This window comes from Andrena cerasifolii, chromosome 14 (assembly GCF_050908995.1).
Source record: "Andrena cerasifolii isolate SP2316 chromosome 14, iyAndCera1_principal, whole genome shotgun sequence".
Taxonomy (NCBI): domain Eukaryota; kingdom Metazoa; phylum Arthropoda; class Insecta; order Hymenoptera; family Andrenidae; genus Andrena; species Andrena cerasifolii.
The window spans coordinates 10,483,628-10,505,243 of record NC_135131.1 but is presented as its reverse complement, the minus strand read 5'-3'; the positions used below and the strand labels follow the sequence as shown (position 1 = coordinate 10,505,243).

At 41.2% G+C, this 21,616-nt stretch overlaps 4 protein-coding genes across 12 annotated transcripts in view; 3 read left to right on the top strand and 1 right to left on the bottom strand.

The window, feature by feature from the left end:
• The first annotated feature begins 134 nt into the window (after positions 1-134).
• Positions 135-7,617, top strand: Syn2 (Syntrophin-like 2). 5 transcript variants are annotated; one of them, XM_076826601.1, is made up of 11 exons: positions 699-952; positions 1,355-1,459; positions 1,762-1,960; positions 2,317-2,442; positions 2,517-2,678; positions 2,757-2,941; positions 3,023-3,181; positions 3,250-3,474; positions 3,559-3,762; positions 3,845-3,959; positions 7,485-7,617. In XM_076826601.1, the coding sequence occupies exons 1-10, from the start codon at positions 881-883 to the stop codon at positions 3,950-3,952; spliced, it is 1,545 nt and encodes a 514-aa protein (XP_076682716.1). In that variant the 5' UTR covers positions 699-880; the 3' UTR covers positions 3,953-3,959; positions 7,485-7,617. The 5 variants fall into 5 exon arrangements, with proteins under 5 accessions (XP_076682720.1, XP_076682719.1, XP_076682716.1 ...); XM_076826605.1 differs by lacking the exons at positions 699-952; positions 7,485-7,617 and adding an exon at positions 135-649 and having other exon boundaries at positions 1,765-1,960; positions 3,845-6,879; XM_076826604.1 differs by lacking the exons at positions 699-952; positions 7,485-7,617 and adding an exon at positions 135-649 and having other exon boundaries at positions 3,845-6,879.
• Pka-r1 (protein kinase, cAMP-dependent, regulatory subunit type 1) lies at positions 7,608-15,488 on the top strand. 3 transcript variants are annotated; one of them, XM_076826611.1, is made up of 5 exons: positions 7,608-7,779; positions 12,179-12,488; positions 12,597-12,863; positions 12,942-13,145; positions 13,282-15,488. In XM_076826611.1, the coding sequence occupies exons 1-5, from the start codon at positions 7,615-7,617 to the stop codon at positions 13,452-13,454; spliced, it is 1,119 nt and encodes a 372-aa protein (XP_076682726.1). In that variant the 5' UTR covers positions 7,608-7,614; the 3' UTR covers positions 13,455-15,488. The 3 variants fall into 3 exon arrangements, with proteins under 3 accessions (XP_076682726.1, XP_076682729.1, XP_076682728.1); XM_076826614.1 differs by lacking the exon at positions 7,608-7,779 and adding an exon at positions 8,982-10,188; XM_076826613.1 differs by lacking the exon at positions 7,608-7,779 and adding an exon at positions 10,813-11,485.
• LOC143376345 (leukocyte receptor cluster member 8) lies at positions 15,121-20,847 on the bottom strand. 2 transcript variants are annotated; one of them, XM_076826557.1, is made up of 7 exons: positions 20,703-20,847; positions 20,481-20,619; positions 19,204-19,601; positions 17,945-19,110; positions 17,530-17,863; positions 17,236-17,443; positions 15,121-16,628 (listed from the first exon to the last, which is right to left on the bottom strand). In XM_076826557.1, the coding sequence occupies exons 2-7, from the start codon at positions 20,546-20,548 to the stop codon at positions 16,466-16,468; spliced, it is 2,337 nt and encodes a 778-aa protein (XP_076682672.1). In that variant the 5' UTR covers positions 20,549-20,619; positions 20,703-20,847; the 3' UTR covers positions 15,121-16,465. The 2 variants fall into 2 exon arrangements, with proteins under 2 accessions (XP_076682672.1, XP_076682671.1); XM_076826556.1 differs by having other exon boundaries at positions 20,481-20,787.
• LOC143376344 (uncharacterized) overlaps positions 20,838-21,616 on the top strand; it is a 30,556-nt gene continuing 29,777 nt past the window's right edge. For both annotated transcript variants that reach the window (XM_076826554.1, XM_076826552.1), the window contains exon 1: positions 20,838-21,327. The gene's annotated coding sequence lies outside the window, so the exon portion shown is untranslated. The remainder of the gene's footprint in view (positions 21,328-21,616) is intronic.

Here is a 21,616-nt window from a genome sequence, read left to right as displayed (position 1 = left end):
CTCGCCAACAATGTAAATAACCAGACACAACAGAGTATGTATAACAACGAAATTACACGTGTATCGCATCAGTAAAGAGAGAGTCGTTGTTTCAGGGTGGGGGGCGCTCGATCTTCATATTTCCCGCGATTCGAGGGAGACGAGTGCCATCGATGCGCAGCGCGCGATAAAATCGATGCGCCTCGGCCGCGGGCTTTTAGCTACTTTTAGCCCACTCCAGTTTTTCTGCGTCCCGGTTTACTACGAGCTTTTTACTTCGACCGATCGTCTCGAGACGTCACGCTGTACGGTTTTACGAAACGGAATTTCGAATGAGCGTGCTTGGCCGTGTGCAGTGCCGCAGGATCCGCGACTTTGTATTTCGGTGTCGGTCGGTGCATATCTCTTTCTCTCGATTCAGTTTAAAAAAGACAGATATGATCTTGCACGCCCGTGGCTCGGGTATTAGCCCGCGGTGGTGTTGAACGAGCGGTGGGAAACTAACATGCGACCTGGCACGTCAACGAATTCGGAGATTCCAGCCCCGGGGACTTGCGTGTGGCAATACGGGGAGCTGCTCGCACGGGCCGCCTAATCGCGTTGAATAATGAGAATCAACGCAACGAAAATGAGCACTCCGATCGAGGAGAAGATTGATCAGAAGCTGAAGGTGAGAAGCACCAGTGCGGGTTTTTCTTTCGTTGTCATCGTATCTCGCCCGTCGCCCCTCGGCAATTCGAATATTTCGAATGGAAAAGCGCGGTGAATATCGCGATATGCACTTTGTCGCACAGTTACACCACTGCCGTCGGGTTTACACGGTTTACGCTGGCTTATGCTCCCCGAGGATCGTGTGTTGTTCAACATTCCGGGCCGATTATTTCTTAATATAATAGAATAAATGTGGGAATGTATATGTCGCGAGAAGGCTGTACGCTTCTCACGGGAGACACTGACAGAGCCTCACGAATATGTGAGTGAATCTCTTTATGTCACGCCGAGGACGTGTTTTAATTTAACTCCGCGGTCATTTAAACGTCAGAATGTATAACAGAATCGATCTCGTTCGTTTGAAAGTATAATGAAATCTGCTCCCGTGCTTATATAAATGTCAAATCAACTGTAACAACATATCTGTACAAATGAATACATATATGCACAGATATTGAAGCAATGCAGTTAATTAATCAATATACAGAGGCCTGTTTGATCTTAATGAAATTTCTCATTTATTGCTTCCTGGCCAGCGACAATGCGACGTTGGTCTGATTATGCTTTACCATATATGCTTCTATCTGATAAAGTACAAGTTATCGAATAGAAATGTAATGCGACTGAAATGAAGCAGGAATTAATCTCTACTGTTTTCGTAAAGGTGAGGACAGGGATGGTGACTGTTAGCGATGGCAAGAGTAAACCCATTCCGATGCGTTTGAATTTATCTATGGAGGTACTGAAGCTTCAGAGGGAAGATTTAGAGGTAGAGTTCGACGTAACTACTTTTCTCTGTTCCGGCTTTGTGGATTATATCTAGGGAATTCAATCCCGGGATCGTAATCCCAGGATCCTGACTGGTTTTTGAATTCTAAAACTCCCAGGATTTGATATATCAAGTTATAACTTATCCCGAGAATTTCGAGAATTTTTAAAAACGTAATTACTTTATGAACAACTGAAAAATATAAAAATCGAATCCAAAAAACAGCCGGGATTACGGTTCCGGAATTGAATTCCCTAATTATATCATACACCGGGTTTATAAGAAATTACAATGATTTTCAGCAGGCAGCGAATCACAATAAGCCACCGTTGGACGCTAAGGAGCGAATGGTGCAAATCACCAGGCAGAAGGTCGGAGGATTAGGATTAAGTATAAAGGGAGGAGCGGAGCACAAGCTTCCTGTACTTATATCTAGAATATATAAAGGCCAAGCTGCTGATCAATGCGGCCAATTGTTCGTAGGAGATGCAATTATTAAAGGTAAAAATACATTACTTATAAAATTTGTATAGTTAGCACTGCGCACGAATCCATAACTTCGTTGGAATGTTTTTCAATTTCGTGATAGTTAGGTGTCCACTTTCCATGCCAGTGGAACTGAATGCTTATTCTATTTCTGTCAGGCCTGTCAATATTGGCTCCCCTCCTTTTCAAACGAAGCCTTGCTTTGTTCTGTACTATGTATTCATTTCTATCGCAGAGTAAAATCTGCAGCGAAGCTGTTACAATAAATCGTATTAAACTGTGCTCTGCGTATAACGATAAACGAGTTTGCAACATTTAGAATTATTTAGGTATATTGCTTTTCTTTTCAAGTGTACTTAATCCTTTTGTAGTGAACGGCGAATATATAACTGCATGCAACCATGACGATGCTGTAAACATCTTAAGGAATGCCGGTGACATAGTTGTTTTAACAGTCAAACATTATCGGGCTGCCAAACCATTTCTACAAAAGAATGGTAAATACACTTATATATACGCACGCATTTGTGCACTGTAATTCATTCTAATATTTACGTGGCATTACTTTTAGAAAAAGAAGAGAAACTAGATAATGTTGCGAATGGCAGTTCAGAAGACGAATGGTTGTCACCCAACAGACAGCCCGGCAGTCCCAGATGCGGCCACAGTCGACAAAGTTCAAATGCGTCTGCCACTTCGATGCAATGTAAAAAATGGGTGGACGTTATAACAGGTTACAGCAATCATTTCTTAAATTCGCTCTAATCTGAAGGGGGCGGCGATGAATAAAGGGGATGTTTCCTGATTGCAGTTCCACTGATGATGGCGTATGTAACGAGGTACATCTTTGGAACAGATAAATTGAGAAGGAACGCGTTTGAAGTGAGAGGATTAAATGGCGCGCGCACTGGCGTGATACACTGCGATGACAGTGCCATTCTGAGCCAGTGGTTGAAGTATATCACAGATAATATTACAGGCTTAACACATTTACAGGTGAGGAAAGCTTCTTTCTTAACGATAGAATAATCCTCGGAGGATTAGATAATTTTAAAATGCGTTTGTAATGATTTTCAGATGAAACTGTACAACCGGAACTTCGGAGTGGGTGAACGTATCGAGTACATGGGATGGGTGAACGAAGCAGTGAGCAATAGTAACCAGCCATGGCAAAGTTACAGGCCCAGATTTTTGGCTCTAAAAGGGCCCGACTTGTTGCTATTCGAAACGCCTCCCGTAAGTGTTAATTGGTAACGCATTACTCAATCAAGATATACGATGTATTCTTTATTTTTTGCTCACAGTGTAACATAGGAGATTGGTCACGATGCGCATTGACTTTCAAAGTCTATCAGACGATGTTTCGCGTGATGCGGGAGTCTGAAAACGTGGACGAAAGGCAGCATTGTTTCCTAGCACAAAGTCCGGGTAAACCACCGCGATACTTGAGCGTTGAAACTAGACAAGAGCTCTTAAGAGTCGAAGCAGCATGGCACACCGCAGTTTGTTCAGCCGTTACACACTTAAAAGTTAGCCCCGTGTTCTGATATTATGGATTAAAGGTTCCTTGTGGAATACTTGTAACTGATTGTTAGATACGTTTCCTGTTACAGAGTAAAACATTCTCCGTGACTTTTAACGGGAGGAGTGCAGGCTTAACATTAGAATGGACCCAAGGGTTCACGCTTTCTTACGAAGATATTGGAGAGATCATATGGCGTTACAAGTTCTCGCAATTAAGAGGATCCAGCGATGATGGGAAGAGCAGGCTAAAGTTACATTTTCAAGAGCCCGATAGCATTGCTATTGAGACAAAGGTATCTGACAACATCCATAAGAAGAAATAAAATATATAAATATTTATTTCGTTTAATGTTATACATTTCTTTCGATCTCTAGGAATTGGAATGCTCCCAGTTACAGAATTTATTATTCTGTATGCATGCATTTTTGACCGCAAAGGTTGCCGCAGTTGATCCAACGTTTTTAACGTCAACAACTCCGTAAAATTGAAGTAAGTATTATTGCTAATAAATGAGGAAATGGATCATTGTTCAACATTCGTATATTTGCATAGACGTACGGAAATACTTATTGTTAATTAGAACGAAGACATGTCAAATACTAGTCAATTTCCGAGATGGAATATCTTTTATCGTTTCTGAAAGATTGTATACATTTTTTACTTTGATGCCTTCGGTTATATTTCTAAAGAGTATCGATGGATTATTGTGTAGTTAGCAATACTAATTGATAGAAACTTATTTTATTTATATATACTGTTATGTACCTTGCTATTAACGGAGCACTGCTATTTATTTTTTTACACCGAACGGATTAGAAGTTTTTTAGAAAATTTATTTTTTACCGCCGATATTTGGACCCCGACTACGAGGTACGATTGCAGCTACTTTAATTGCGACGGTATATTATTTTGCGTTCGTTCTCGCACCGAAGCAGGCACGCGCGTTTATTTAAGGACAAGCAAGAACGTTTAAGTTGAAGGTTAAAGAATTTCTCTACGCGCTCGTTCATGATTTTTAAGTTCCAATGATAAGGCAATGTTCTTTAAGTAACGATTCACACACTCATGTGTTAACCTTTCACACATATCTGGTGCCTTAAAAACCATGAACAAGATGTAATTAATAATAAGTTAAAAGGAGCATCGAAGTCGTATAGTTCACTAGAACAGCAAGCTTTATGCGTCTAATGCCAACAAATATGCGTTTTAATAGGAGATTTTTATCTTATGTTAAATACAGAATTGTGAGATTATTATATTAGTCTAATATTAATTTTAGATCAGTATTGTATGAAACAAAATCGTGGTGTAACAACCTAATAGCAATAAGTAGTAACATTAGGCCATGGTGGTTGTCTCTTTGAAATTTAAAAGTTTCTTTATCAATGTACGAATAACGAGAATTAGATCACAGGGAGCAAACGTATGATTAATCGATACACGTTTTTCAATGAGCTTTAGAAGTATATTAAATTGTTGATTTCTTGTTAATGAAATTCAGCAGTGCATTTTTAAAGAAACGAATTTTCTTCGTAGTCGCAATATTAATTTAGAAATAGATTCTAATCGTGTTCTCATCATTTTTATATGCAGAAGAATTCTAACATACAGAAGTCTGTTTTCTCGTCTTATCAGAGCCCATTCTTCTCTGTACCTCTATCGTCTCTAAATGTTCTAAGGTTACTAATCGCATAAAGTAACTGACAGAACAAATATCACTCCGTGCAATTAATCTATCAATTCGCAGTTCTATTTAGAGCAATAAATGTATACCGAACGAAGAAACAAAACAGAAGCTGTTTAGAACACAAATTGCACTTTGTATTAATCACAATACACAATCTCTATCATTAGGATATCACAAGAAGTCTATCATAACCATCGTGAAAAATAATATAACTGTGCGTGCTTATAGTTGCATACTTCGATACGTTCTAATTCAGTGATCGATCATTCAACATTGTCGGCCGACGGAATATTATTTTGTTTGAATTGTTAGAGAATTATTTTCAACGATCAGGAGCAGGATCGTGAAACGTTTGATTTCCAGTGCGCGTTTAAGGGTCTCCAGTTACTCGTAGAAAGTGCCTATACAAATATATATAATACAATAGGAATTATTAACGACATCTGTTTTCGTATATAATGTAATTAATTTCGATCGTTTCGTTTCCATAATACTAAACTACGAAGGCGTTAACCACGGTCCGAATTTTGGATACTGTCACTGAAAGGCACTCTAGGAAAGGACGTTCTATTTCATTGCATCGCACGATTTCGTAGCGTCCCCGTAAAACAATGCGTTCCTTGTATTCTCTTATTTCAGAAAATGACCACATACGTGTAATAACATTGAACGATAATACGGTTAGAAATTAAGTGGAACTCACTACTGAATTTAATTACAGAAGCATTGCGGTGAGATTTTATAAAGTTTAACGTTGTTAGCAAGGGCCAAAATAGTTTAAAACGCAAACGCAGGGCGAGTACTATTTGTAGGCGACCACTTGTTAGATTTGCAATTAATAAAAGTGTAATATCCTGAGAGTATAAAAAAAAAAGAAGAAATACGTCAATGCATCCAGGAAGCAATTGTGTGTTACATTTATTAAGTGCAGGGCATGTTACAAATATTCTATAAACGACATCGCTGTTTTCTATTATACGTGTACATCGCATGCGTTCTATAGTTAAATTTAGATTATCGTAAAATAACTGCACAATTACATTGTATAGGTAAATTAAGCAAGAGAACATGAAACTGAGCTGCTGAAGTTGAATATAATCGCTACTCATAGTTATTTATTCAACGTTAATCATTCTTTTTTTAAGACTAGCTATTAAAGCTCAATCATTGGAGAATCCATTTAAGAATTTATGATTCGTGAGAAGTAGCTGTAAGTGTTCGCCTCGGTACAAGTATGTATGATACATTAAGTGTGCGTAATCTATCGAATCGAAAATTATAAACGAGATCGACAACTTTTTGTATTATTCATTGTCATGGAAAAAGTCTTTTTGTAATTTGTTAAAATTCCATAACATTATCATACTTTAATGGATTCTGTGATGCTTTTGTATTTGCGTAGGTGTCGATTCAATTCTTTGTTATACAGAGATATTGACGGGCACGGAGAAACATGGCCATACAATTTCTAAATACTCGCGCAGTTTTAAGTTCGAAAGATTTCTTGTTCTGGAATCCCATTTCTTCCTAATTTCCCCTGAATGCTGGAGGAGCTTTGTTTTGTAACAGTGTTAAATCGACGTGGGATTACAGAATTACAGACTGCTAAAATAAACAAAAAAAAACATTCTTATCTTATATTTTACAATATAGTTTATATGTTATAATGTCTATCCTCCCATTGACAATATGTTTTAAAATATATTATTGTTAGAAGTTAAAGGAGCGGATTTGAAATATGTACTAAATTCTTGCATCCCTTAATATAAATCATGTCCTACATATTTTATGGTATTTAGAATTTAAAGGATGCGTGTCTTCGTCGTAAAACGGGAAAGATATCGATTTGGAACTTCGTATAAAACGAAAGTAGCGCGAACAAAAAGTATCGACTTCAAGGTCATATTTTAGCATCGCAAAGATTACCCTCCTTCCCATGGTTCTGAAAAACTTTCAAATCTTAGCGATCTTATTGTTTTAACAATAGAAACTTCACGTGATAAGCAAGCATCAATGTTTATCGGCCTACGAGAGATCTTATCATTGTCCATATAAATGCTGATTAGTAGTACTACAGATGCCTAAGAAAGAGCAGTCTGCTCGCTCTATTTTCCATGATTTTCTAATTCCATGTTCGAGTTCATCAAATGCACGTGTTTCTATCGTTCTCATGTCTAATTAATCGAAATAACAGAGGGTCATTTATATTTTAATATACACGCGTGATATCGACGATATCAGGCTATATATCTTATTGAGTTGCAATCCCTCGCAAGCATGGTCTTTAGCTGCGCATTTTCCAACCAACGCTCAATAATCATTTCCAGGCGAGATATGCCGATATCGATTATGTGAGAATAATCAGGCTATCAACGCGGAAACGTGTCCCCGATGTTCGTGTCAGGAGCGGGATCCTCGAAAAGATATTCGCTGTAAAGTGACAGCTTGTGTATCAATATGGCGGCGAATCTCGAGGAGGAGCAAAGCTTCAGAGAGTGCGAGGAATACGTGCAGAGACACAATATTCAACAAGTTTTGAAAGACTGTATAGTGCAACTATGTGTGGGGCGTCCTGAGAATCCTATATCCTTCTTGAGGGAGTACTTTCAGAAGCTGGAACGGGTATGTATCAAATCGTATCCCGTGTGAATAACCTCAGAATTCCTTTTCTTTACCCGTGTCATCGCTGGTCGCGAGCCACGCAAACATTAGGTCGTTTCGCCAGTAATGCGGCTTTCTCAAGTACTGCGTAATAGAATAAGGCGAGCTTGACGCGATGTATATTTATTCGTTTATTGTTTTATTACGTATCATTGTGCAGAGATTCTTGTTGGATGTCATACCACTGCCAATAACCTACTTTGATAGTGTCCACAACAAAAGGAAGGTAACACGGTTGTGACTTCCAAAACGCAGGTGCATTGGAAGAGTGCCATTAGTATAAATCGATTTAAGAGATAGTACAGAGTTTTTTGGTTAGGAAATTATGGACTCGATGATCCCAATGTCAGAGATTCGTACAAATTACTGTCAACCAAGACCAAATTGTAACTGTTGGGAAACTGATTTCGAAGCTGGTGTCGATTAAAGTACCGTAAACAATGGGAAAAAGGTATATCCGCTTTTCTTATCTGGCTAAACAGTTGTACAGAATGAACAGTGGATATTGTACAGTATCGTTAAGGACAGAGAACTTTGTAAATATTTCCTGCGCGTATACAGTGGCCGTAGAGTTTTCTTGCGAGCCTTATTACTCAAAGGATGACCTAATAATTTAGCTTCTTACGTTATCATATTGTTTACTGTTAGTTATGTCTGATATAGAACCAAGAAGTATTAAGAAACACAAATTTTCTCACATGCGTCCAACGCGTAGATCAATGTTTTTTTAACGCTCAGCGGAGCGAAAATATTTCACGTTGAACACGCTCGTAAATTTAACATCGTGGCAAATATCTGGCACCGCGAAGTATTTTTACCTCAAATTGATGACTCCACGAAAGTTACGCGTCGTGTTCGATGTGAAATATAGTCGACTACGTATCGAGCGCGTTGCTTTAATTTAACGTTAATTGGTTAATTATTCTGCAGCCACGCGTGTTGTTTTATCGAAGCTTGTACTTTACGCGGAAACATGCTCGAATATTGTCTGTTTAACGTGTTGTGTTTGGCGCCAAATACGCTCGTTTGACGCAACTGATGTGGGAGCTGCGGAGTGGGGATGGCGGTTGAAGTGGGGAGATGACACCCGCGGTATTAATTTTCCACATTTACTAATTATTAACAACAGCGGTAGCCTTTGTCGTGTTTTAAGGTTCAACGGAGCCGTTTAAAGTTTATTCGAAAGCTGTTTTACCGTGCTGCATTCTGACGGAAATGGGATGGAAAGTATCCTCGACTATTAAAAACTTTCTGCATCCTCGGTACGCAAGTACCGAGCGATTTATTATTCCTCGCGTAATGCAGCATTGTCCTTGACAAGATTTTCGCATCTTTGAAAACAACGGCGACATTTAGGTGCTCCCCTTTCCGACTTGTCGTATCGCGTACAGCTACACATACATCGCGCGAATGATCGATACTATTTTCTCCATTTCTTAGTGGTAGCGTGCGAGCGACAAACACAAGCGTTAAATCCCGCGGAATCAGAAGCACGATCAGAGTCCCGCCGCTGTACAGGGTGGAAAGAAAGATAACACTGAATTTCCTAATAAAAAGAATTGCTAAAGTCTTTGATACATAGTGGAGGACAGAGTCGCGCGAGGACTTCTAACCATGAGTAGCATCGGTGCCAGTATCGTAACAAGATGGAACAGTCGAAGACTCTCGCAAGTCGAGATGAATATTGATCCGTGAAAGTAACAGCTATTACTTTTTTTACGCCCTGTATGCACGGACCGGAGAGTGAGTCGGTATGCGCGATGTATAGGAACTGCTCTAAATATAGAATATGCTCGAAATATAACGAGGTGCAACCTTAGCCAACGGCCAACGAAAACCCCCGTGTAACGCGTTGTCCTCGAAAAATCCGCGCCTCGACATTTTCAACGGAGACAAGGTGGAGAGTGCTGTTGTCGTGGTCACTCGTTTGTTTTCTTTTCGTCGAACCTGGCCTTCGTTGGTCCGACCGCATTGGCGAAGATTTTCGCGGCACAGCCGCGGCGTTCTGTTTACAGTTCATATAGAATCTGGCACGCAGCGGCGATCTCGGCAGCGACGGCACGTGTCGCACATTAATCGAATTTGGTGAGGCCTTAGAAAATTCCGAGGCACTCGCCGGGTCAGACGTGTTGTGATCGCGGCAACGTTCGTGCTCTCGCGTCTCGTACGTGTTACTTTCGCTAACTGCCTCCTATCGCGTAAGAAACGTTCCAGTCCCGTTTCCTCCGTTCGCGCGTATGATATGTGTAAGTGCATGTGTGCGAGCGATAAGTGTCAACAGGAGGATATATTTGCGTAAAATCGAGAGCACGCGCTTGTACGAGTCTCCTGCACGATCATTCAGCAACATCTCGAGGAATAATGAACGAGGTATGGTCGCGATGTTCGAGATATTATCGTACGATTATTGCAATCGAGTGGTCTTTGTTTTGGCGAGCAAACGAACGACAGCATGCGCGAAGGAAATGTTTAATATTCTATATCGCTATTTTTATACAATTATCGTAGTCGTATGACGTTTTGTCGCGCGCAGTTACGCAACGTAACTTTGGCGCTATTTTTGAAATCAAAGCATTCCTTTCCTTCACTGACCTAATTTAAACGGATCTGCTTTACCATGCGCTAAGATCACTGACCGACTAATCTTGACACTGTGTCTTCTTTTAATTGTGTACTATTGTTAGCGTAGTTCGAACGTTCCACGCGAGATAGTGTTATATTAACATTTCCTTATCGCGCCTTGCGTGTGAACAAGACTTAAACATTTATACGGTGGTATGTCGATAAGGGCATCGTCTTTAATTCAACATTCTGATTTTGGGAAAGGGATCGTGCGTTTTCGTTTCGTTTTGCTGTGTACTGTGTAGTAATAGGGATCGATGTACAAAAGAGTCTAAAGCAGCCAGACGTGGTTTATCTTGCGACTGTATTATCATCAAATTTCACGAAACACTTCAAGCTAAAAAGGGAACACTTTCCGTGGACATTCGATTTCGACCAACCTTTCCGAGTGTAATATTAATCGAGAGCAGAAGCGGGAGTATGTCGCCGCGTTATAATGGCAAATCTGTTCGATGTTTTTATACAGTTTGCTACACATTTACGATGCGGCACTCAACCGTGAAAACGCCAAGTGACCTATGCCATTATTTGCTTACCCTCCCATCCCGTGCTCGGCGCTTATAAGCTCCGTGTAATATTTTATCCCAGGGCTTATATAATTTTACAAGAAGCACGCTCGATGGAGGAGCTGGGGCGATGGCGTGTTTACACGCGCGTCTAATCATGCAGATTCTTCTTGCCCTTCCGAAATACACTCTAAAATTATCAATACTGTATCCTGAGAAAGGTTGATTCAATTTCGTAGTATTTCATATCAGTTTTCTACGTACGTTCCCTGTTCGTGTGACCTTATCGCGTTCGCACGTACAGAAGGTTTACAGAAGCACATGATTTCATTAAAGGAAGGGCGCAGCAGTGTCCCGCGCATGCCTAAGCACAATTAGCTCATAAAAGCGGCTTGTTGGTCTCGCGCGGCCCTTGAAGCCGCATCGTTTGTCGTTATCTAAATAAAACCAAGAATTCAATTCGCGCTGTGTGTGTCGATCTTGACAATTAGTATTGCAAAACGATTAGGAAAACAATAGTGTCCAACATGGTGCAGCAGGCAAGTAGAGCGAAATACGTGGGTGGTGTTAAATTGAATATACAGTAGTAGCGGACAAAAAAGTCACCACTTTTTCCAACCATCCTACTTCTATTATTTTTCAATGTCAACTCAAAACTGCAGTATATGTCTAATATAAATATTATGAAAGAGAATTAAAAGCTGTATAAAACTCGGTTACAGTTGAATTTATTTAACTAACAAATAAAAATCCTACATAACATTAAACAAGACAACACACTTTTAAAGCCAACAAAACGTTACCACTTTTCAACATTAATAACAAAATTAATATTTTGCGAGGGCATCTTTTGCTTTTAGGACAACCTAAAAAGTTTGTAAACGTGGTAACTTCTTTGTCGGCCCCAAAAATGTGTTACCCCGTTCAATATCATATAACACTTTTGTTTGTCAGTTAAATAAATTCAACTTTAACTGGGCTTCATACAGCTTTAAATTCTCCATCAGAATATGCATATTAAACATACCACAGTCCCAAAATGTACGCAAAAAAAAAAAATAACAAAAATAGAACAAATAAAAAAAGCGGTAACCTTTTTGTCCGCTAATGTACATTAGATCCAATATCCGAGATAATTCCTCCATTAATCCACCCTTTCCAAGCTACTTAGCTCAAAGCGTTCGAGCACAAGAAATTGACCTCTGTACTAATTCGCTCACCCACGATTCCAGGAACAGGCTCACGATGCGAAGCAGCAAATCGCGACCAGTCCCGAGGACACGGAGGACATACCTGCTGGCCAACAAGGTCCTCAGGTCCCAAGGCGCAGAGGTGGCATCTCCGCGGAGCCGGTCTCCGAGGAGGACGCGACCAGTTACGTGAAAAAAGTCGTGCCTAAGGACTACAAGACGATGGCAGCTCTGAGCAAGGCCATCGCGAAGAACGTCCTTTTCGCTCACCTAGACGAGAACGAACGCTCCGACATATTCGACGCGATGTTCCCCGTTACGTTCCTACCCGGGGAAGCCATCATCCGCCAAGGTACTTATACCTCGAAGCGTGCAGCGCGCGTCGCTCTGTTGTTAGCTGTATGGTAGAGTTCACCAAGGAAATGTTCAATTCAGCTGAAGTTTCGTGGCGTTTCGACAGGTGACGAGGGCGACAACTTCTACGTGATCGATCAGGGAGAGGTGGAAATATTCGTGAACGGCGAATTAGCCACGACGATCGGGGAGGGCGGCAGTTTCGGCGAACTGGCGTTGATCTACGGGACGCCGCGGGCAGCTACCGTTCGGGCGAAGACCGACGTGAAGTTGTGGGGCATCGATAGAGACTCCTACCGCAGGATCCTCATGGGTTCCACTATAAGGAAACGAAAGATGTACGAGGAGTTTCTATCCAGAGTTTCGATCTTAGGTGAGCTCGACTTTGTACTCGGCGGAGGCGGGTGGCGACGGAAGCTGTTGATATATCCGAGGCTCGTTCTATGATTAGAATCTTTGGATAAGTGGGAACGACTGACGGTGGCCGATGCCTTGGAGCCGGTGGCATTCGATGACGCTGAGACGATAGTTCGACAGGGCGAGCCGGGGGAAGACTTTTATATAATCGTCGAGGGCACCGCTGTGGTTCTTCAGCAGCGCTCGGAGGGCGACGAACCGGCGGAAGTCGGCCGCTTGGGGCCATCCGATTACTTTGGTAGGTTTCTGATACTTTTGCGACTGAAGCCGTTAGCGGTATACTCGCACGCTATCGATGGTACAGCGGGGAAAGAGTCAGCCAGCGTTCTTTGTACATCTCCGTTCAGAGCAATAAAATTGTTACTTGATTGCAGGTGAAATAGCGTTGCTATTAGATAGGCCAAGAGCGGCGACTGTCATGGCACGGGGTCCCTTGAAATGTGTAAAGCTCGATAGGGCAAGGTTCGAGAGAGTCTTAGGCCCTTGCGCGGATATTCTGAAACGCAACATTACCCAGTATAACAGTTTCGTGTCTCTCTCCGTATAAATTGCTGGTCGTGCGACGTCATTAGTCATCCCCTCCCGTTTCTTTTCATGGAACTGCGTTTCACTATACGGTTAACATTCTTTTCATTTGAGTAACATGTAAGTAATAACTGTATTACGTTCAACCAACAATGCGCGCGCTAGGAATTCTGCATGCGCCACTGTCTTTTGAAAGACAGCACAGGCATCCAGAATTTTCGGCACCGCGGATCGAGCTACTAGAAATGCCGCGATACGCAAGGCTATTACACGCTTTGTAACTCGCAACACGACGCTATGCTAATCGATTTTAATCCATTTTACACGAACGTGCCCTGAGAACGGTGGGAAAAGGTAAATAGCAGATTTTATTGTACAACGTCGAACCTCTCTAGGGTAGAAGCTCCGATATGTAAGTTCGCACAATTTTACCAGGAATCCGTGCACAAAGAATGCACCAAATGGAAAAGAAGCCCCTCGTAAAGCTTGTATCAAGCGGTCGTATGTATAGATTTCCCTCGACCTAAGTACAAACCTCATTGAAAGCGATTTACATAAAGTTCGTCGATAGAAATAGCATTGTGTTGCTTGATACAATTCTGTGATCATCATATTTGCAATATAACGAACAGCTGTATATTGTGAACCACGAACACATCCCAAGGAAAATTGTATGTATATCGTCAGTATATTTTTTAGTTAATGTGAAAAAAAATACCTTCCTTCTTCTTTTCAATGAAACGATCGTTTTTGGCATTTATATAATTTTCTCTGGGCAGTTGTAGTTTTGAATCCTCTACTGCATAATCAAATTTTCGTTTTATCGAATGTATCTCTGGTAGTTTTTGAATGAAATTTTTATAACGCGTTACGTAAGCGGAATTATATTGCTTGAAATTTAGTTATGTGGTAGAGAGTTTAACCAAAGATTTTGATTTTCAGTTACCAGTTGAAGTCATTTTTAGCCATTGATGCACCGCGTGCAACAATGGCGGGAAGTGGATTTACGTATTAACTGCCGCCACGGTATTTTAATGGTTATAATTTTTGTTGCAGCATTATTTTTAACGTGATAATTTTAGAAAGAGAGTTTCTAACTATTTAAGTTAATGGCAGTGGAATAGCTATGTATTCTAGGCTTTAGTAGGTACGTATCGTTCGGTAGTTTAAAGCATCTTGACACGCATTCACATCTGTCCGGTCGTTATTTAATATCTGCTAGTTCCAATCACGCAGACAAGAACCGGAAATTCTTGTTGGTGCTAAATCCGTTGAACACTGTTAACAGAACATCTATTATTCATTAGTTACGTGCAAAGCCATGCCCGTCGGCGGTTTTTTAGCATAAAACTTGTGTCAGTTGAGAGGAGTGAATTTGTATGTGTACGTTCAGTCAGCAATACTATCCAATCACAATGAAGGTACATACAGTTTACAAATTTCCGACGAGTAACGATACTAAATAAACGACGACTTTCACAAGGTATTTCTAATAAATTATTAAATTAAGCAAAGAGTCATTTCTAACGAACGTAGGAATAATTATCGAGGTTTCGATTAAACGGGCGGTCGGCCCGGCGCTATGTCTAAAATCATTAATCCTATATCTTTCGAAAGTGGAGGATGCCGCGAAGCTTTTTTACTTTAATCTGGGAATCCGGGTACGGCGGATTAAGAAGACAACCTAGTATCCGAAAATTAAATAATTTATTATGCACAACACCCATATTCAAATATGATCGTACAATGAAGTGTCTATTCTTCTCTCGATTATGACCTTGTACCCCTGTGTGCTTCATGCGTAGACATTATCCTCGGTGACCGAGAATCGATAATAAACCATCGAGGGAGAAAGAATATTTGTCCTGCGGTGAACACTTAAGAAGATAAAAAATAATCACTCATCACACGCGAATGGCATTTGGGCGCCAATAGAGAATTGTCCCGTTGAAAAGTTCCTAGCTGTTGCATTCTTGAGCACGTGTCACGTCGAATGCATCCTCAGAGTCCAAGCCTTTCGTCGTTTATACACAAATAAAGGCACAACTCGCTGATCTCTTTGAGTATCTTCTTTCTCTTCCTTACGGACGCGGTTACCGAGTGATGCCAGTTCCCTTTCAAGTCAGCCATTTCTCCACCGCGGAGCCGTCGAATAGTCGGGTGGGAGGGCTCGCATCCAGCGTGGCGTTATCTTCTTCCGTACGTGTATAACTCGATCAATTCCAATTACTCTTCGCGCTCGAACAGGAGATATCACTGCGCTTTCATTTACACGCGACGTCTTCGTAGATCCGTGGGCATAGAATCTCGAAACTCCACCCTGAAGTAACGACGCAGGTATCCTTGTCCGGCGAAAGGGCTGGCAAATGGTTAAAAAATTTCGCTTCCATCGTGGACGATATTTAAAAAGGACCACCAGACACGACATTAAAAAACACGTAACGATACGTTAACGAAAGGAGGGCTGGCTGTTATCGAAGAATTCGAAGTTCGACCAAGCGAGACTTTTCCGAAAGATGATCCGTTTCCTTTCCTTTTGTTTCTTTTTATAATTCACTACGATGTTCGGTTTCATACCGACTTTCATTGAGGTAGTTACGGACGACCCAGAACTAGATCATCCTACTCTTTTGTACAATTTCTGTTAGCCCATGAAAGATTCTTCGTTTGCGATATATATATATATATATATAGATATATATATGTGTGTGTATATATAAACTGTGCGTGGGCTGAGATTGGAACGTTATGTACAAGTTATCGTAAAGGAGACTTTCGTTTACGAAGTGTTGCTCGACCCCATCGACGTCGACCAACGAAGAACAATTATTGAGAGGATAGCAAGAAGAATCATCGGTAACAGGGCAACGTGTATCGCGATATATGCACATGCATATGTATGTACAATCACATACGCATATACCGAGAACGTATGCATGGACACACGCGCGCACAAGGGGACTTGTGCTTAAGAGTGTGCACGAACAATGGCTTTGTTATGCATCTTCCACGAGAAACTAGAGCGATGTTGCTTTACCAAGCACCTACAGAAGCACTGCTTGTCTTGCAATCGATTAGATGTTGTTCAGGATCAGCATAAACCAACCCGAATTCATTGACAAATTCATAAAACTTGTCCAACGATTCAAAGGCCAATTCTGCTACGACGAAATCAACCGCCAAATTTTGCCGGTAGCTAAACAGCAGAAGAAATGTATCGTTAGACAATTATACGACAAATACATGGAAAATAAAAAAAGAAAGTGACATATAACAATGGTAAATAATATGCTAAATATAAAACTAGTCATTTTTTTTCGGCTACGATGTCCTGTAACAGAAATCTATATATGATTATCAGTGTTAAAGAAATTATTTACAATCTTCCACTCCCTCCACACAACGACGCGAACCTGTATGATAATATTCCAGTAAAATCGAAGGATTCTCGACATTGAACGGATTTGGAAATACTGAGATTCTATTCAATACTATCACTAACTTATTCGTCGCTATAATGTTTATATAAGCAAGCAATAGATGGAGTCTACTGTAAAAATTCCAGTTATTTTGCTAATGAAAATTAATTTAAAAAAAAAAAGAGTCGTCAATTAAATGCACCTGGTAATGTTAAATTGAATTAGTGTTTCTAATGTATAATTAAACTACTTTAGCTCGATACTCAGTCGGAGCTTTGAAAGTTTGCTAAAAGTAGGATGCAAAGTATTAAACGAAAGTTTACGATACGTTGGTAGTATTCTAGGAAATGTAAATAAATGACCATTAAAGGATCTAGTACGTACGACTTTATCATGCACTTGAGTGCATTCTTGCGTTCTCTTGCGACAAACCAGTCCATAAGGAAGGCCGCCATCCTCGGGGCAGATGTGTATAATTTGAAAAAGGCATGGAAATTACCCAGCCACCAAGCCGAGCGTACTTTCAATGCGTGTTTTATGCACTCATCGTTTTTGTCTTCGCTCGACAATGCTGCTAAAATTGTTGATAAATCTGCAACACGAACATTAACGCTCCTTTACCATTCATCGGGTTTGAGCATCCGTAGATTTGTCCCGATGATAAATTCGACTCCTTACCTTGAGTATTCTTTGTGAAAATATAATACAATATCCGGTACGCGATAAATTCACACCGATTGTCTCCGCCGACATCTTGATACAGCATCCTTAACTGTGTCTGACACTGATTGAACTCCTCGTGATCGCCTTTTTCTAGAGCTACACGGGCGTGCGTTTCATACACGTGGACTGTAAATGCATCTCTTACACCTTGGACGGTAAGATCTTGACGAATGGATTTAAGTTGATCGCAAGCATATCTATAGTCTTGATCAGCCACCCAGCGCTTCTTGACATGTGCCAAAGAATTTTGGAGAACACTTACCGGTCGTACAGCGGAGGGAGCTGGAGCCTGTAACACGCAAGCGTAGAGAATTATGTTAAACCACTCGTTCCAGTGATTCCGCGAATGATCAATGAAAGGGAATCTTACAGATGTCAAACGCAAGTAGGGCTTCTCTATATCCTTGCATATTCCGACAATGTGGAGTCCAGTAAAATCAAAATCTGCAGACGAGTCGTCTTTATCATTGCTGACTGTCCTAGAAATAGTATCGTTGAATCTTGCGGCGCGTTGTTGCAATTTCTCCTTGGACCCTAGCTCCTCAGTGTTGCCTGTAGCTAAACCAAATTCTGAATAGAAATGTGATTTCATCTGTTTAGTCTTCTTTGCCTTCTTGCTGCCGTGATTCTGTTTGCTTTTAGCGGACTTTTTCGGCTTTAACAACTTATAATCGTGCTCCCGATCGCTAACGTTCGACGAGGAGGACGTACTACGCCTGTACTTTCGGGATGACGGCGGGCTACGTGTGTTCGAACGCGACCTCGACCTCGACCTCGACTTGGATCTCGACCTCGACCTCGATCTAGATCTCGACTTGGATCTTGATCTTGACCTAGTCCTCGACCTCGACCGTTTATGATTCACAGAGAGACGCACGCCAAGCCTAGCCCCGAGAGAAGTGGAGAGACCTGGCTTGCGCAAGCCTCCCTGTGCATTCATCAGCGGGTTCGCCAAATTATTCAACTTTAACGCTGGCTTTTTAGGCTTTATCGTTATGGTCATACGTTCGCTGTGAATGCTGGGCAAAGGCTCTTGGTCCCAGTCCTTCACCCATAGCGAGCCATCGTTCGCAGCGCGCGTGATCTTCCCTTTCAATATAATCTCAACTTGATCCTTGTCCACTGCCGTTTTGCACTTTTCGTAGCATCTGTTCACGTAGTTCTTCAAGCTATCAGGCCAATCTATCACCGGACTGGGGGTTGTCACGATAGAGGGAGTACCTACCGCTGGGGTACCAGCACTAGTATTAATGGTGGTAGTGGCAGGTGTAGTAGGAGCGGGGGATTCTTCGTTTGGCGGAGGAGGAGCTGCTACTTCACGCTGCGCGGGAGGTAAGGGTGGTAGTTCAGTCTTGAGATTTGGACCCGGTACGAAATTGGTGGTTGGACTATTCGCCTGAAAGCTATTGTTGAATTGAGCTGCTAAGTTTTTGTTCCGCTTACGTTTTTTCTTCGCGGCTCCACTATTGCCAGATGGAGTGAACGCTAAGCCATTTTTCTTATTCTGTACGTTAAAGCGTACTTGGTTGCTGTACTCTGAAAGAAGAGAAGAAGAATAGAGGTTGGTTAGTAGGACGAGCTTCGTCGGGTCCAGGGATTGAAAGAATAATCGCACGGGTGGACGCTTACGGGACATATCGCCGTGCATTCCATTCCAGGTGTTATACGGGAACGAATTGTACATGTATCCTGAATGGAGTTGCATCAACGGCTGCACTTGATTGGTGTGCTGTTGAGACGTCTGCACGGACGGCGGCGGTCCGGGTGGCAATGGAGGAAGATCGGAATCGTCGTCCAAGGACATTGGTGTCCCAGGTACAGGTGGTTGTTGGTGCAGTTGTTTTCCTTGATTGTTGCCCTGCTGTTGTTGTTGTTGTTGTTGTTGCTGTTGCTGCTGGTGTTGCTGCTGCTGCTGTGGTATCTGCTGTGGATTAAAAGGTTGTCCATATCCAGGCATCATTGCATGATAATAATTAAATATTTGCCCTTGATGAGGTACACCTTGATATCCAGGTCCATACAACTGTCTGCAAAAAAAATCATACAGGCAATTAAACTCGTTGCTCCTAGCCATATATGGGTCATAGGATCTGCGAACACATTTCAAATACAACTACATTCAATTCTGTTAAGATGCGTGTTTATATATTTCCAAACGCACTTGTGCTACACGCGTTAATCTAAAACTAGGTCAACATTAGTTAGATATATCAATACATTTCGCTACACAAGGTAAATGGTCCAGTGCTTAAACAAGGAAAAATAATTAATTCGGGTAAATAATAAAGAAAGTAACACAAATTTATTATAAATAAAATATTTTTATTACCCCAAAATATTACCATATTGATTTCTTTTCATTAACTGATAGAAATAGTTAAATTATATATATATTCAATAATTGGGGCACTGATAATTAATGACTGGGACAAGCTATGAATTTCAATTAATTACTGGGCCATATGAACAGTTTCATGTTTTAATTAATTTAAAACTTTTCTTGTTACTTTATCAGAAAGTAGATATTTTACGCTTTCGAATAATCATATTTAGTTATAATTTTATACTGTTTGAATATAAAAGAAATTGCAATTATCTCAACTGCTTCCTTAACTGTTCCACCACTGGGCCATTTACCTTAGACCATTCTCTTTTTTTTTTTACGCTTCGATCTTTATTTCATCCAACCATCGATCGAACGGAACGTGGAATACGTTTGCGTCGGTTGAAATTGAACCGAAACATGGGTATTCGAACGAAATCGCAGAACGTTACATCTATTTGCGTCGCCCGTGGTACACCCACATCGTCCTTTCGATCGGAACGCGCCGCATGAGTCATTCGATTTTGTTGCACGACAAGATCTGGCTTACGCGAGTACGTCGAAATGAATAGGAGAACTTTACCCCGGATATGGAGGAAACATATTATGCATATTGTTTGGCGAGGGATATTGCCATGCCATATTCGCCATTGAGCCTACTCCAAGCTGAGGCTGTTGCTGAAATGGCTGCTGTTTCTTCTGCGACGCCGTAGCCTCGCCTTCTGACATGCCGAGGAAAAAATTAGAATTGCTTAAACAATTTTACACTTAACGTTTCACCGCCGTATAACGCGTTTTGCATTACCACGGATTAGTCCAAGTGGAAGCGTTTTAAAACATAGTCACGAGCGAAATTATACGTTATCGAACCCGTAACCGATCACACGTAACGTAACGACTAAAACCAGCTTCGACAAGCTAAAATGGAGGCGACGATGACTTACGCGGCACTGCGCTGTTAGGCGGCAGCACTGTTGCGGAAGCTATATTATTTCACGGTTACTTGGCGTTTAAAATACACTCGTCTTATTCAATTCCAACAAGTCGTTTTGTTAAATAATACCTGCGCGTTCCAAATATTTCAGCTGGCAAAGGAATGCAATGTTTTCGCTCTTTCAACTTGATACCATTTCAAGCGAGTCGACCGTTTAATTATATAGATAACGTTATCGAAGGCGGAGGACTGGAATCTTAACTTAAATCTCTAATTCATATTTTAATTACAAATGCAATTTGTCCATTTTGGGGACGAAGAATTAACGTTTACAGGTTTAACGGATTTGGCCACTGTTACAGAACTTGCAAGAACCGGCTGTTGGTCAAAGCCACCTATCGGTGAGTTCACGTAATGCCGCCACTGTGCCACGAGATTTCGTATCGCGCTCGTTCCTTCAAGTATCGTTTTGATGTGCAGTAACTGCAGTGTAAAGGTCCGTAAATTTTATTACAAGTTTATTCCTCCTTTCAAGATAATTCTACTTTACTCTGTCGTTTTTTATGGTATCGATATAAATTCTGTGCGTTCACGATCGGGCAAGCGACGGGGGTGGCATTTGGTTAGTCTCTCGTGCAGTGGAGTGGGTCGAAGGATCTATAGGAAATAATTGACGATAGGTGTTACTTAACGCGACAGGGTAACCGTAATGAAACACCCAGGTAGTTTTGCAACGGAATGGTAGAAACGGAATATGGCCTAGCGCGAATGTAACACTATATCCG

Bases quoted from the DNA above. Each gene is read 5' to 3' on its own strand.
- Syn2 (XM_076826601.1), top strand. From the start codon at position 881: ATGTGGGAATGTATATGTCGCGAGAAGGCTGTACGCTTCTCACGGGAG. The intron at 2,942-3,022 runs GTGAGGAAAGCT...AATGATTTTCAG, and splicing joins CAGGCTTAACACATTTACAG to ATGAAACTGTACAACCGGAA. The intron at 3,763-3,844 runs GTATCTGACAAC...TTCGATCTCTAG, and splicing joins GCATTGCTATTGAGACAAAG to GAATTGGAATGCTCCCAGTT.
- Pka-r1 (XM_076826611.1), top strand. From the start codon at position 7,615: ATGGCGGCGAATCTCGAGGAGGAGCAAAGCTTCAGAGAGTGCGAGGAA. The intron at 12,864-12,941 runs GTGAGCTCGACT...TTCTATGATTAG, and splicing joins ATCCAGAGTTTCGATCTTAG to AATCTTTGGATAAGTGGGAA. The intron at 13,146-13,281 runs GTAGGTTTCTGA...ACTTGATTGCAG, and splicing joins GGGGCCATCCGATTACTTTG to GTGAAATAGCGTTGCTATTA.
- LOC143376345 (XM_076826556.1), bottom strand. From the start codon at position 20,626: ATGTCAGAAGGCGAGGCTACGGCGTCGCAGAAGAAACAGCAGCCATTT. The intron at 19,111-19,203 runs GTAAGCGTCCAC...CTCTTCTTTCAG, and splicing joins AATGCACGGCGATATGTCCC to AGTACAGCAACCAAGTACGC. The intron at 17,864-17,944 runs GTAAGATTCCCT...TGCGTGTTACAG, and splicing joins CCTACTTGCGTTTGACATCT to GCTCCAGCTCCCTCCGCTGT.